Raw genomic sequence first — 17076 nt, 5'->3', positions numbered from 1 at the left:
TCTTATTATTAAAAGAGCGGACAAAGGTGGTGCCGTTGTGGTATGGGGCAGAGATGATTATATCAAAGAAGCCTTACGACAACTACAGAACTGTGAGTATTATCAACCTTTGAAATTTGATCCGGCAGAAAAGATAAAAACGGAACTGATGGAAATACTGACTTTTGCTAAAACCGAAGAATGGATTACACAGAATGAGTTTGAGTTTTTGTGGTCAAAAGAACCTAGAATCCCTACTTTCTATATGCTGCCTAAAATACATAAGAATTTAGAAAATCCACCCGGCCGACCTATAATTAGTGGGAATGAATCGATCACAGAACCTGCCTCAAAATTTGTGGACTATTTTATAAAACCTATTGTTAAAGATCTGCCCTCTTACATTCAGGACACGACTCAAGTATTAAATACGATTAAAAATATGCAATGTGATAAAACCTGTATACTGGCAACTATGGATGTTGAATCATTATATACAAATATAGATCATAGAGAAGGTCTAGAAGCATTGTTATACTATCTAGAAAAGAGACCATCGCCAAAAAAACCACCAACATGTTTTATTGTACAGTTGGCTGAATGGACATTGAAGAATAATGTTTTCTTGTTTCAAGATCAACTTTATAAACAGATAAAGGGAACAGCTATGGGAGCTTGTTTTGCCCCAAATTATGCAAATCTATTTTTGGGATTATGGGAAGAGAGATTTGTATATTCTGAATCAAATCCTTATTTGAGTAGCATTGTGTGGTGGGGTAGATATATAGATGATGTTATTCTGATATGGTCTGGATTGGAGGCAGATTTGAGGCAATTTCATGCTTTTTTAAATAATACTAACGCAAATCTGAGATTCAGCTTGGATTTTTCATTCACTCAAATACATTTTTTGGACTTAAACATTTTTAAAGACACTACAGGAAAATTACATACCACCATTTTTAGAAAAGAAACAGATAGAAATACAATCCTGAGAGCAGATAGTTTCCATCCTCCATGGCTGATCGAAAATATTCCTTTTGGACAATTTCAGAGATTGAAAAGAATTTGCGACAAAGAAGAAGATTTTGAGATCAAATCACAAGACATGGTTCACAGATTCAAACAACGGGGTTATAAAAATAGAGTAATTTATAAATCTTATAATAAAGCAAAAGATAGCAACAGAGATGAATTGTTAATAAAAAGACCCAGATTAAACCAGTCAGAAAGTTCTGTTTATTTCGTGACACAATACAGTACTGAGGCAAATACAATAAAGAGAATTATAAAAAATAATTGGAATATTTTGATGAGTGACCCCCATCTTAGGGAAATTTTACCTGTATCCCCCTCTGTAGTCTTTCGAAAAGCTCCAACTATCCAAGATAAACTTGTGAGAAGCCATCTTTCCTCTAAGAAAACTAACACATGGTTAAATCAAACAACAGGGAACTACAGATGTGGTAATTGCAACCATTGTGAAAACATGCTCAAGACGAACATGTTTAGAGATCCTTCTTCGGGCCGTGAATTTAAGATCAATTCATTTATCAATTGCAATACTACTTTTGTTGTTTATCGACTGGAATGTCCTTGTGGTTGTTTTTATGTAGGAATGACTAAGAGAAAACTAAAGTTGAGATTAGCGGAGCATAAATATGCGATACGTACTTGTAATCCACAATATCCTATGGCTCTACATTATAAAAATCAAGGTCATGGCAATCCAAGTTCATTAAAAATAGTTGGCATTGAACATATTTATAATTCTACAAGAGGAGGAGACAGGATAAAAAGATTAAAACAGAGAGAGACTTTTTGGATATATACATTAAAAGCAACCAGATTTCCAGGTTTGAATGGTGAATTAGATTTCTCTTCTTTTTTGTAAAACAGTTTTTCTATAGTTTCCCAGAAATGGGTTGCGGCTGGATGGGTATCCGCTGCGTAGAAAGTAGCTGGTTGGCGGTTCGTTCCGCTGTGGCGACCCCGGATTAATGAGGGGACTAAGCCGATAAGAAAATGAATGATTAAATGAGTTTTTCTATAGATGCTTTACAGATCGTCATTATACATTGATGTATGTGTTTATATGTATGTATGTATTTTCCATGTATGTGTATATATTGTATACATGTATGTGTATGTATGTATGTATGTATGTATGTATATATATATATGTATATATATGTATATGTATATGTGTATGTATATATACGTATATGTGTATGTATGTATATATATATATATATTCTTTTTTCTTCTCTCTCTCTCTCTCTTTTCCCACATATGCAAGTGGGTGTTTGTGTATCTATGCCGAATTTATGATGGTAGTAGAGTTTGCTTGTTAAATTATTTGAGTGCCATTTGAGATGTTTAAATGAGTCATGTGACCGTAGTACTCAAAAGAGACTCTAGACGCACCTGATCACTGTTACCCTGATGAAGGCAGACTTCTGCCGAAACGCGTTGGTTTTTAGAGATCTAGCCATGTGAATATAGGCTTTTTAATTTTTTCACTTTACTCGAGTGCCTTGGACTGATTCTTGTTGCAGATTTGATGAATCCCTTACCCAAAGAGCACCGACCTTACATTTGAACTTACCCCAGAGCGCTTTTTGTTTTGTTTTTTTTGGATACACCATATTTTATTTACGTATTGTTTTTGTTTACAGAAATGTAAGCTTTTATGTAGGCTGTGCAGGAAGCTTTGTACTTCACTTGTGTTCCAGTAAAACATTACATCAATTTAACATCAAGCTCAAAAGGTGGGCTCTGTGATTACTGTCATTATAGGCTAAATGAAACATCTAAAGTTTCTATACTTTTTCCTTTTCATTCACATCCCGGCTTGGCAGAAACAAAGCTTTTTAAATCTTCAAATTGAACCAATTGCCCTCACAAAATGATTCAAAGTGTTTGAAACAGCACATGCTAAGGAATAGAGCACATGCAATAGAGTTAAATTTATCAAACATATTGCAAGCTTTAAATTGAAGTTTGACATATAAATGCTCCTAGCTAATCATCAATATCATTAAACATTATGTGTCTGCGTAATATGTGTTCTTTGATAAGTATTGAAGGCTTGTGTATTGTTCCTTTGCTAAACTGGCCAACAGAGACCGTTAAACTATACAATTATTATATAACTATAAAGGCCAACAGTTATTCCTTTTTATTTGACAAATGTCTAATTAAAACGTATTAAACTAGTGAAACTAGGGGAAAAATATGAAACCTGTTCACTAATTCGGTGCTGCATTTGATTTGGATGTGTCCCAGACCTCCTCCTAAAGTGAGAGATTGGATTTTTATTAGGCTTAAAATGTTTTGCAGGGCTTTTACTCCAGTCCTTTTTACAATCTTTTAACTATTTAATCAGAAAATAAGACAGGAAGTGACCAGGTGGAAACAGCTCTTTACATTTAATGCATTTGGGAGATTTTTTTAAGCAACTGACATTACATTGAAGGTACACACTTTACTGGTAGTGCCATGCACTATTTAAACATTTAATACAGTTAAAGGTTGAACTTCATTTAAATAAATGGAATGGGTTCAGCTTAGGACCCTGTGGTAAACGTCTGATTAAAAGACATCATTTATTATATAAAGTTAAACATTTAACAGTTTTAGGTAAATGTAACAATGTGCATTTGCACTTGAAGTGCAAGTTCAAATGCATAATGTATATGATAAGCTAGCAGGCTAATCGGTTGATAAATGATATGTTAGCATATAGGCTTACTAAAACAACAGTTTGAAAGAAAAGAGTTTGAAGTTATTCATCAGTATTTGAAATGCATAGAATAAAACACATGAATGGTCATTACAACACTTTTCAAATGTTTTAAAATAGAAAGTGATTTTACAGGATTTTTAATCAGACTTTATAAATTCGACCTATAATTTTACCTAAGTAGGACACCAGACAACTTAAAATATCGTAATAGCACCACAAAACCACAGTTGTCAAGTTTGTAAGAACAATTCAACCTACATTTGTCTCTGCTCAAGCATTTTTAAGATCATTTGTATGGAATTGATATTGGGTAAAAAGCACAACACTTCAAGAAAGACTTATGCTGTGGTGAATTCTCTTACAGCCAAAGCGAAGAAACCGAAGCTCCTTAATAAATTTGACAAAACAATCAAATCGGAAATCAACTCTGCAGAGAAACTACGGAAGAAGGTAAAATGTATACAAAAATGATGCTCTGTTACAGCACAAATAAAATATGATTAGTAAAAATTTGCAGACAGAATTAATAGTCTTTTTGTCTTCAGGGAAAGGTTGAGGAGTCTCTGCAGGCTTTTGAAGATCTTGTGCAGAAATATCCACATAGTCCGAGGTGCAGATACGGTAAAGCACAGGTAACACATTATCATAACAGGTTGCAATGCTGATGTGTCTATGTTATATTATGAGCACTCATAAACATGTGTTCAGGCTGAAGATGATTTGGCAGAGAAAAAGCGCAGTAATGAGATGCTGCTGAAGGCGGTGAACACATACAGAGAAGTAGCCGAGCTCCCAGATGTTCCACCAGACCTCATCAAAGCCACACTGAAGAGACGGGCAGACAGGCAGCAGTTTCTAGGTACATATTTTAAACATTAATGTGCCATCTAGCTATGGTGAAATCCAATTGTTAAAGGTCCTGTGAAATAATAAGATTGTTTAGATGTTAGAAAGATGCTAGTTTTAGATGCTAGTTTTAAGGATATCTATTGACCTTATTCTGTGATGCGGAAGTGCACTAGTTTTTGCGATTTGTTTTAGAACTTCCAAATCAGTTGCCCTATGGGAGAAATGACTAGAAATAATAAATGGCAGAATAAGGTCAAGCTACTTGCGCTACAAACAGGTGTATTTATGACTATACATAACAAATAGAATAATATAATAGTTTGCAACAACATTAATCAGCAGAACAAGCTGTTTTTAACATCTAATCAATTGAAGTGAATGAGACCAGAAGTCTCGAGCCAAAAATATTCCAATGGTTTTGCTCTCTCATACAGTTTTTGAAGAATAAGGCCCAATCCTAATTCTATCCCTTAGCCCTTCCCCTGACCCCTACCCCTCGTAATAGGTGTGTTCAATTTTTTTTAGCTTAAAGACGTAGGGCCAAGGGGAAGGGCTAAATACCCCTTTGAATGAAGATTTTTCAGGACCACACTCAAAACCAAGGGGTAAAAAAAATTTCCCAGAATACACCAGCCACAATGGCAGGATGACCACACCCGGAAGTAAGGAGATCCACAAATTAGTTTTTTTTTTGTCATTATAATTAATTTTTACAACAGACACATGATTTTAATATATTCATAATGACTTGCGTGTTTAACCATCATGTAAAAAAAAAAAAAAGCCTAAAATAAAAACCCATAAATTTCCCGATCTATAATCCCTAATAATAACTCCTTTGCAGCAGTCCCACAACATTCTGACACTCGATGACACTCAAATACCTTGTCAGCAAAAACAGAATTGGGATTGGGCCTAAAGGTCTTTGCACACTTAAGTCTGATATTTTGTGTGAGTTTTTCAAATCTGAAAAATTTGTCTGGTAGACAAACGTTGCACAGCGAGTGAGATTCTTATTAATCCATTCGTGGAAAAAAGCTAAACATTTCGGAGTCAATTCAAGCAGTGATGTCCTCTCTTCTCATCTAGAAAAAGAAACATGAGTAGGTTACACATTGTGTTTATTCAGTACTGCATAAAGAGAAAGGAGAGTTCTCCTCATTATCAAAGAGCTGCGCTGGATTATCCCCAAATGCAAAGTTTTTTTCAGAAAATCATTGGAATTTTGCTACATTGCTTATGATACTTTACATATTATGCATGTAAACAAATTCTGAACAAAGACCTTAGACATTATAATAGAATGCGGCCACAGTGACCGAAGCGAACAATGAGGTGCCTTTTATTATAATGTTTATGGGCAGTACGTCAAATGTATGGACACATACCCCTAAACAGCAGCAGGTAAGAAGTGCGGCAGTCACTGAATCCAGCATATGGGTTTTCAACTGTCCGCCACATTTTGTCTTATATTATGTACAGTGTTTGTCATTAAGTTATCTGTGGCTAAAGTGACGTCATTTTGTGTTTTGCCGTTCGCTTATATGGTAGCTCTTAAATGTCAAAACTGAAAATCACTAACCCATTTCGAATTTCAGTCACACTTTACAATAAGGTTCATTAGTTATTGTTAAGTAATGCATTTACTAACATGAACAAACAATGAACAATACATTTACTACAGTATTTATTCATGTTAATAAACGTTAGTTAATAAAAATACAGTTGTTCATTGTTAGTTCATGTTAACTCATGGTTCATTAATTAATGCTAACAAGCATGGACTTAAATGTTAATAATGCATTAGTAAATGTTCAATTATGATTAATAAATGCTGTACAAGTGTGGTTCATGATTAGTTCATGTTAGTAAATGCATTAACTAATGAACCATATTGTAAAGTGTTACCCGAATTTCTTTATGACGGACGAAAGTTTCGAAGGCAGCGTGGCAATACTATTGACACAACATGATTTCTTTTTTTTTCAACACGCGAAAATTACATACAAAAAAATTCAGGAAGCAAGTGTGCTCAAAAACTGACAAAATATAAAGATATAAAAGTGATAAAAACATCTAAAGCTTGCAGTTTGTCACATGCAGCTAAATAATCCAACAAATGTTTTTTTTTCACTCCACCTCATAAAATCTTGATCAATCAAATGCTCTCTAGTATCTGACATGTCCCGCCCCCTTCTGCTCATTTGCTTTTCATTTGATGCGCTTGAGCTCAACCACTCTTACTGGCAGAGCTGTGATAAAACAGTATGTCATTGGCTGTTTTTTAAGGGGAGGAGCCACTCTCTCACCCTCTTAGTGTTTCAGTTGAGATTACATCAAACTTGATAAAAAAAAATGCACATTTCGAAGCCCTTCACTGGACCTTTAAAAATAAAGAATAATAGAAATGTTTCCTCAGCATTGACCACTGTTGCTCATGCATAGAGATTTTTTTTTTTCAGATCCCCAAATTGAAAATGCTGTCATCATTTACTCACTCTGATGTTATTACGTACCAATGATCTTCAAAACATGATCTTTTTAATTAGGGCTGCATCCTATTATTCGACTTAATGTTAGTCAAAGAGAAAGTAGCTTGGTTAAATAAAATTGTATTATTGGCTTAATCAGTTTAATGTCGAGTATGTTTTTAAACGCACTGTCTATGATGGACAGATCATTCACGGCTGGTCTGTGTGATTAACAGTACATCAAGCAGAACATGGAAATGTTGGCCTTTTATTTATCAACCTAAAATGGCAGGTTTTTATGGCCACTCAATTTATTTACTTTTTCAAAACAAATATAAAAAAAACACCCTTCAGCGTCATTTTCTTTTAAAGTACATAGGTTACTGTCAATTTTTGCCACAAATGTATACCATACTACTATGTCTTTAAAATCTTTAAAGATTTTAATTTCTTTGTTTACATTCACAGTAATGGCAAAACAAGGCACTTTTTTAAATAATAAAAGCAAACAGTGGGATTCTGCCAGAATAGAATAGTAAAAGAAAAGAAACTCTGTGTGTTACTTGCTTTATGGTCATAAAAAATGTATCTATAAAGAGCAAAATGTCCTTTTTTTTACCTATAAAGTTCGTTTAAACATTTGTTTGCTGATCAGTGATTATATGCAAGTAAAAGCCAACAATTTCAACAAATAAAGAGGTCATGTCTCTTCAAAAGGCTTGGATGAAACTTCCAAACTCATATGGATATAACTGTTTTGAAACATCAAAGATTGTTTGAATATAATGGAGGAACAAAAATTTGGTATGTTGGATTAAAAATGTAATTAATTGTGAACACATTTCTTAAGGGTCTTGATATTATACAAGTAAATGATGGCAATTTTTATTTTGGTGTGAACTAACTCTTAACCCCTGAAACAGACACACATGTCAATGACATTCTAAGAAGATTCCAAATTTACCATGCAGGTCGTACGAGGGGATCTTTAGCTACTTTGGAGAAGCTAGTCCAGATTTTTCCCGAAGACATCAGCCTTAAGAATGATTTGGGAGTAGCACATCTGCTTTTGGGTGACAACAAGAGTGCGAAACAAATATATGAAGAGGTAAGCAATATTATGATGATGATGCTGTTGTTGTAATTACATTTGATGCATAATGATTTTAAGGAAATCTAACGATTTAATGATTTCTCCTCTTTCTGATTTCCTCTTCAGGTTTTAGCCAGTGCCCCAAGGGATGGATTTGCTAAAGTGCATTACGGGTTCATACTTAAATCCGAAAACAAGATTGCAGAGAGCATACCGTACCTGAGGGTAATTGGGATTTAAATGATGGCTTCATAAATGGTTTTATTTATTTGATAAAAAACAGTAAGGAGATTAACATTGTTAAATATATTCAAAAGTTAAAATTATTACGTATTAGTTAAATAGTATTTCTATAATGGCAAAGCTTAATACAATGTGTAAAAACAAAATTTTGGGCGTTAAAAAGTGCTAAATTCGTCTAAGTATTTTATTGTAGGTCTTAAATCATTTTAAAAAGGTCTTAATTTTCTTATGTTTGAGCTATTCCATCCTGGCCAATGCCTACTTAATCATCAACAATCAACAAAACCTTTAACAAATGTTTTATTTATTAACTATTTACCAATATGATTTAATTATCCTTCTTACTATAACATTTGTTAAAAGTTCTTTGTGTATTTAGGTAAGTTGAGGTGAGAAGCATACATTTGTTTATTTTAATTTTATTTTTAAAAAAGGTTATACTGCAAAAAGTGCATGTATAAAACTAGAGTTTGCTTGTTTTGACAGATTATTTAAAATAAGTTTCTAAAAATAATTAAATAAGTTTTTTTTTTATGATGGGGCACGTTAAGATCTTTGGTCCCACTTTATATTAAGTGTCCCTAACTACTATGTACTTACATAAAAATAAATACAATGTACTTACTGTGTTTATAATGTATTTGAAAACACTTGTGGGCGGTTCATTCCACTGTGGCGACCCCAAATTAATAAAGGGACTAAGCCGACAAAAAAATTAATGAATGAGAACACTTGTGGTGCTTTTGTGTTGGGATAGAGGTTTGGTTATGGACAGGTTTGGTGGCATGGGTAGGTTTAAGGGTAGGTAAAGGTGTAAGGGATGGTCAACAGTGTATTTACAAATGTAATTACAAAAGTTAATTACAGATGTAATTATATACATGTATTAAATCAAGCATAAGTACACAGTAAATACATGTATTTACATTGTAACAAACTATTAATTCCTAAGTAAGTACATATTAGTTAAGGCCACTTAATATAAAGTGGGACCAAATCTTTCATTGGCCCAACCAGGTCATTGGGAAAAAATTCTTAGTGTTTAACTCTGTATAAGCCTGAAATATCATTCATAATATTCTTAAAAAGCTCTTAAAGTCTTTAATATGCAGAAACAATGACATATTTTTCTTGTTGTTGTAACAATCATATTTTACTGTTTAAAAGAAATACTTTCATCTTTTGCTGCTTGTTAAAATAGCGTAATGCTTATATTTGGCATAGGCAGATCAAATTTATGTGCCAATACAATTTATTAGACATTAATTCAAGATGTTTATAAAAGACAATATTTAAAATAAATGTTTAACAGAGCAAGGAAATTTTCACAGTATGTCTGATAATATTTTTTTATATTCTTATTTGTTTTATTTCGACTAGAATAAAAGAAGTTTTTAATTTTTTAAAAGCCAGCTTGAGGACAAAATTATTAGCCCATTTAAGCAATTTTTTTACGATTGTCTACAGAACAAAACATGGTTATACAATAACTTGCCTAACTACCCTAACTTGCCTAGTTAAGACTTTAAATGTCACTTTAAGCTGTATAGAAGTGTCTTTAAAAATGTCTAGTCAAATATTATTTACTGTCATCATGACAAAGATAAAATAAATAATTTATTAGAAATGAGTTATTAAAACTATTATGATTAGAAATGTGTTGAAAAAAATCTTCTCTACGTTAAACAGAAATTGGGGAAAAATTTTATAAAGGAGGGGCTAATGATTCTGACTTCAACCGTAAATACACATATACTGTACAGTTGAAGTCAGAATTATTAGCTCCTTTTTATTAAATATCTTAATTGTTTTGAAAAGAAACTAGTACTGCATATGCTTCCACTTGTACACAAAGATATGAACTAATCTTTTCTTTATGGTTTGTGTGTATATAAAGGAGGGTTTGGAGTCGGGAGAGCCAGGAACTGATGATGGCAGGTTTTACTTTCATCTCGGAGATGCCTTACAAAGAGTTGGAGACAGCAGTGTAAGATGAACATGGGGATTATGAGTTATTACAGAGAGAAAGTCAGTCAATTTTAAGTTTTAAGTGTGAGTTTTTTTCATGCATTTAGGCCTATGACTGGTATGAGGCTGGGCATCAGCGGGGTCACTTTGCCTCTCTATGGCAGAGATCTCTGTATAATGTGCAAGGGCTCCGTGCACAGCCCTGGTGGACAGCAGAACAGACTGGATATACAGACTTAGTAAAGGTAATGATCTGCATGCATACAGTCTTTTACAGTTACTTAAAGGGTTAATTCACCCTAAAATGCAAATCTGTCGTCATTTACTCACCCTCACGTTGTTCCAAACCCATAAGACTTCATCTTCAGGACACAATGATATTTTTAAGGCAATTGGAGACATTTCTGTCTCTACACTGAAAGTCTGTTCACCCAAAACTCTGATCCAACATGTAAAAAAAACTTCTTTCAGTTAGTCAAATAGCAAATAATGGTACTCTGCAGCCATTGGTAAAAGCACTGGTAAAAGTGATCATCTTTAAATTGTATAGCTGTTTTTTTTTTTGTTTTTTTTTTTCCAAAAAATTGACAATTCTTTCACTAAACCATGTTAAATTATTCATATTATCCCCTTGAATAAAAAGGTTGAAATGTGGGTCTTTTATCCCTTTTTTCTTAATCAAGTAGCAAACAAATAGAGCTCTGCAATTATTATACAAAATTATCTGCATTTCAAAAAAAGACATTACACTAAACCACAGTGCTCCCATGGGTCATGTAATTTCTTTAATATTATGGAATTCTTAAAGGTATATTAAGACATTGAAAGTCAAGGAAATTTGAGCTTGAAAATCGAGCTTTTTAGCCTGTGAAATTCAGAGAATTTGACCTTTGGCTATAAGAGTGGGAAACCTGAAACCATATCAAATGATCCATGTTATGCCTATGAATGTTGTTTATAAATGTGGGTATTTTATTAAATGAATTGCACATAAAACACTGTTTTAATACCCGTTAAATAATAATACATTTTCTTTTAAATATCATAAATCCACCAAGAACTCTACAAATGTACAAACAGTAATTAACAGTGTCAAATGACATTTTTTATTTTGTTGCCTGAGGTCTCCAGAGACCATAAAAGGCCGTAAGTGAACTACCCTAAACGAGGACCGGAGAAAAGTGAATATATGTGTATTCAGAAGATGACCACATTACTTCAGTGTTTAGAGTGACATGAGGCTGATCGATAGTAGAACTTAAATTAATTTACACTGCAGTCTTGATTCTAATTAGACAATCACATCATTCACTATATATATATATATATATATATATATATATATATATATATATATATATATATATATATATATATATATGTATATGTATATATTTATATATATATATATATATATATATGTATATATTTATATATATATATATATATTTATTATTATTATTATTATTTTTTTACTGTATTTTGTCTTACTGATCTCCTTTTTTGGTAATTGATATACCAAACCCGCTGAAGCATTTATTCAAAGAACCCCTAAAATATCTTAAAGTGAAATGCTATTTTCATATATGTTTTCTGAATTATGTAAAAAGAAAAAAACATAGTAAACTACTCATAGTAAAGCTATATATAGTATCAAAAATAGAGATACATTTGTACAGTATAATTAAATAAACAAATCTGTAAACAAATGCTTATGTAATTTAAAACATAATTAAATCTGTAAATATGTGATGCAAGTTTGATGGTGTAATCTTGGAAGTATGCATTTACTGTGTCATTTATTTAAAAAAACAAAAACCAGAACTAGATCATCATGCAAACTGTGCACAAATATTGACCATAGCCAAATGCTCACGTCTATAGTGAAGTTTCTTTAAAAACCCGCTGACAGGCGACAGACTCACCTACTGGCTACTCGCACACAATGAAGACTTGATGAGATAGTTCTTCCAAAAAAATTAAAATTATTAATCAGGATGTTCTAGTTGTTCGAAAGGCGTGGTTTGAGTGACAGTCTAGAATTTGGCCCATGTTTTGAAAGTATTCCATCATAAATTGTGAAAATAACCAATAGAAGAAAGCTTTAAGACAAATTTAATTATTATTTAAATAGACAAATTCTGACTGAGGAAATCAGCTGGCAAGTTTGTCAATTGCCTGTAGCAGGGATCACCAAACTTGTTCCTGGAGGTCAGGTGTCCGGCAGATTTTAGCTCCAACCCTAATCAAGCACACCTGAACAATCTGATCAAGGTCTTACTAGGTATACTTGAAACACCCAGGCAGGTGTGTTGAGGCAAGTTGGAGCTAAACCCTGCAGGTCACCAGACCTACAGGAATGAGATTGTTGACCCCTGACCTATAGGCTGCAGTTTTTAATTTAAAACAAGTTTTAACAGATCCCTAATTTATTTTATTTTAATGATGTATGATAATAAATTGGCATTTAAAAAAGTACATATTTTTTCAGATTTCTTTGTTCATAAATGTTCATTTAAAATTGTAATCTCAGTAAATTATTTATAAAACTGTATCAATGTACATGTTAACATTTGTAAAAAAACACAAATGTTTGTTAACATAAGATAGTATGGTAAGCACTTTGACAACAATACAGGAAATATATTTGTTGCATCAAAAAGTATGGTAATAATAACCCTCCAACAAGCTAATCCAAAAATGTGTGCTTAATTTCACTAAAATGCAATATTTGAACCTCATAAATTAATAGAAAATGAGGTGAACCGCTGCAAAAAATATTGAGAAAAAAACCATCCCTTTTAATAGGCCTGTTTACTCTCCCTCAGTGTATTCTACCCTTTTCAACTTTAGTGAGTTTCTGCATTCTGTTTAAGACTTAAGATATTTTCACGAGTTCGCACCCATGCATAGATAAAAAATCTGCATAACATGAGCATATTTGGCATGCTGTCCGGGGAGAGGGCTTTGAGGCCGAAAAGACATCTGAGCTCATTCTCAAGAGAGGCAGAGGAACATGCCTAGTGTTTAGGCTGATCCCAGAAAGAGTCCCCTCCCCATACTTAGAGTAGATCTGGTTAAAGGTGTGGAGTTGGGGTGGAGGAGGGATGCAAAGTCTATGAGATGATAGAGGTAGGATGAGCTTGGTTGTTTATGGGAGAATACTTTGCATTTACTATCCGAGTGTGCTTCTCTCGAAATTAGTTTAAAAAAAACTTCACTTAAAGAAAGCTAAAATCTGTAACCATTTACCTCCATAGCAGGAAAAACAAATATTATGAAAGTGAATGGTTATAGGTTTCCAGCTTTCTTCAAAATATTTTCTTTTGTATTCAGCAGAAGAAAGTCAAACAGGTTTGCAAAAAGTAAATGAAGACCGAATTTTTCATATTTATTTGAACTATCCCATTAAAACTCAGACTTCTCACTGTGTTAATTGTTTTCACACTATTTTGATAAAAGTAGAAATAATAATCAAACAAAAATCTGTCAAATGCATCTCACATTAATATTTCTCATTCTTGTCTAATAAATTGCACTAAAGATACAAGTGTGTAAAAATGGAACAGTTATGCTGCAAAAACAAATGACAACACATGCAATGGTGATCAGATCCACAATGATGCAACTAGGGAAGCTCATAATAACCGATTCACAGTTAACCAAAAGGATGCGTTTTTAACCAATTAATGGTATCAGTTAAACGATTAAAAAATATTATTTTTAATTGGCTGCTTAAATGGGCAACACATATTAGTAACATGTGCAACCACAGACAAATTTTGCCAAAGAAGCAAAATGAAAGAAGGATAGTGCTGGCCACAGTTTGACAGAAGAGTTGATGCCTAACCAGTAGGGCTGTAACGATACACCAAACCCACGATTCGGTTCGTATCACGATTTTTGACCCACGATTCGATTCGTATCACGATTTTTTATTTTATTTTTTTGGGAAAAAAAAAGATTTCTAAAACTATTTTTAATTAAATAACATTTGAAAAATCTTTATAAACTAAACATCAAAGAACAATATTGACTATGCAAATTATTAACAATATAAATAGCCATATATAAAATAAATAAATAGCCAAAGCTATATCACTTCTGTTTTCTTTGTAACAAAATACTGTTGAAAAACCAAACTAAACTCCATTGTTTAGATGGTTCAAGCATGTTGAAAATTATTTTTCAATCAAGTTCTCTTGCATAGAAAAAGTAAATTAAATATCTAGGGATGCTCATTTGGTTAATTTTGCTAACCGACAACCGCCGCTCATTAATCGGTTATTAACGGTTAACTGGTCAGATTACTATTAATTTTATATTAAACAAATTGACGTGTCTATTTTGTGTATGACATATTAAATATTGCATTTTAAAATACTGATTTATTTTTATATATTAATAGCGGAACAGAACAACAGAGCATCTTCACGCACCTGCAGTGTTTAGCACAGAAGAGCAGAATAATCTAAATAAAATTAATAAAATAAATAGGACTGCCCTAAATTATTTTCACTTAAATAATTAATTTATTTTACAAAACGAAAATACTGACTGATTTTTTTTTAATAACCGGGACAGGCTTTTTGTTCCAATCATATGTTTATTTCTTCCGTCAAATAAAAATCGCAGACTTCCTCAAATTGCTCGCTCCACGGAAAATATGCATTTATTTAATGCCCCGCTGTTATTATTATAATCACAAAACCTTTTACATTTTAATAGAAATCCTTATTTTAAAGATTATGTCCTGATATAGTCTATGGTTTCCTCTCTCTCCCTCGCGGTTCAAGTGCGCGCGCTGCCTGATGAAAAGACAACAACACGCGCTCATATGTAGACTTTTTGTAAACAGTTTGTTTAAATATGATATTGCATAAATCTGCGTACATGCTTTAAGCTGTAAAATAAAAAGTAAAGCCTATTTGTTGCGTTTATTACGCAGATCCAGGTCAACATAAGCGCTGGTTTAGTATCAACAGGTCTGTATCAAACAGCAATATTCTTCTTCCATTATGCTTTTTTTAGCAAATGTGTCTGTAGGCACGGGTTATACGTTATCATCCCGCAAATTAAGTATGCCTTGCAGTTAAACAAGTGGCCGAAAACAAGGCGCACCTTACTGCCTTTATGTTGACAAGGAAAAAAGAAGAGGCGCGGTCCTCTTATGAACGACTGAATCAGCTGGGTATCGATTGTGCAAAAGTGTTGCTGTCTGTGTTGTTACAATTGTAATATTTAATACTATTGTGATATTCAAGATTTGTATATTCATATAGCTCTGGATAACTTAAAACAACGATTAGACCTTCAGAGCGGTGTTAATGCGTCCTGAAGTAAAGCGAAACGGCTATAAACTCCAGCAAGATAGAGTGATTATATACAGTCATATACCTTTATCTATAAATAAAGTATAACTATAGAAACTGTGTTTATTTTAACTGAAAGCTTCGTCGTGTTTTCTGACCTCACGCACCTGTCAGTCAGCACTCTCAAAGGTTCAAACACAAAGCGCACAGCACGGTTACAGAAAAGTTTGCGCAGTTACCTGACATCTGGTGAACGCCCATCCCTCTCTGCGCAGCCACATTAACAGTGTGTGCAAGTCATCGTATATGTATGAGGTGCCGTATAGGATTTAAATCAAACTTTGCTTATCAACACATACATAAAACACGTGTATATACACCTATAAATTACTCGCATATACACCTATACTACTTGATGTTCAAAACAACATGGATGAAACTTGTGTATATACATATAAACTTGACGCATGAATACACCCACATACACACGCACATACATATAAACTCGATCCTCACATAAACACTCACATTAACACACGCACATACATATAAACTTGCTGCATGCAAACACACCTATACACTCTTGCATATACATATAAACTTGATCTATGCATATACACCCGTAAACTCTCACATAAGAATATAAACTTGATGTGTGCATAAACATCCAAATGACACTTGTGCAAACATACAAAATAAAATTCACAAACATATATACAGTTAGTTGTGTATATACATATATGCAAGTGATTTCATATGTGTGTATGCATGAATTTTCACAGTAAAAGGAAGTTTTTTCACTTTAAAAGGAAGTCGTTTAATTTCAACGTAAAAGTCCTTTGAGTGTAATAAGCAAGATTATTATTTGTCATGAATCAGGTTATTGCAAACCTTAAGAAACAGAAATAATGTGATTATTAGAGAAATTACATCTGTTGAATTATGAAAATAGATTATCCTAATTCTAAAAAATAAATAAATAAAAAGGTAATGCAAAGGAATGCTCCTGCAAAATTAAAGGTTTATTATGCAATTAAATTATTGGAAATATTATTATGGTTTAATAAATATAAAGTTGCTTAAGTAATCATTTTGAATAAAATATGTTTGTCTAATATTAGTTTTTTTTATGTTTGTTTTATTATTGGTGTCACTATTCGTCAAGGGTTATGATCATAGACTGTAAAATATGATACATTATGTTATGATACACACTTATGTCCAGTAGGGGGCAGGAATGCACTTAAGTGGGTTTTCCTGTCACCAATAAACAGGCTAATGCACCAAAATGCTGGATGCCAGCTGCTGTAAAAATATAAGTAGTAGTTATTAAACACAAAAGGAGTGTCCAGATAATATACATAGCTTTTCCATGGGGGTTAACTTGACCAACATGATGAGCAGAGACTTTTA

General features: G+C 32.9%; 2 protein-coding genes across 5 annotated transcripts in view; one reads left to right on the top strand and one right to left on the bottom strand.

The window, feature by feature from the left end:
- Positions 1–17076, bottom strand: part of LOC147843211 (uncharacterized) — a 501869-nt gene that overhangs the window by 218294 nt on the left and 266499 nt on the right. The window lies entirely within an intron of this gene.
- Positions 1–17076, top strand: part of unm_hu7910 (un-named hu7910) — a 77611-nt gene that overhangs the window by 51033 nt on the left and 9502 nt on the right. For 3 of the 4 annotated variants that reach the window (XR_015496286.1, XM_087261929.1, XM_087261930.1), the window contains 7 exons: positions 4092–4177; positions 4273–4359; positions 4436–4586; positions 8019–8155; positions 8267–8365; positions 10281–10370; positions 10459–10596. Coding sequence is in view for 2 of the 4 variants with exons in the window: in XM_087261929.1 (XP_087118055.1) it covers positions 4092–4177; positions 4273–4359; positions 4436–4586; positions 8019–8155; positions 8267–8365; positions 10281–10370; positions 10459–10596 (788 nt within the window). In the remaining 2 variants the exon portion in view is untranslated. Of the gene's footprint in view, positions 1–4091; positions 4178–4272; positions 4360–4435; positions 5239–6009; positions 6039–8018; positions 8156–8266; positions 8366–10280; positions 10371–10458; positions 10597–17076 lie in introns of those variants that run through there. The other variant, XR_015496287.1, reaches the window with a different exon arrangement.

The sequence above is a fragment of the Danio rerio genome, chromosome 7 (assembly GCF_052040795.2).
Source record: "Danio rerio strain M-AB ecotype USA chromosome 7, GRCz13ab, whole genome shotgun sequence".
NCBI lineage: Eukaryota > Metazoa > Chordata > Actinopteri > Cypriniformes > Danionidae > Danio > Danio rerio.
This window is presented reverse-complemented; position numbering and strand designations above follow the sequence as displayed.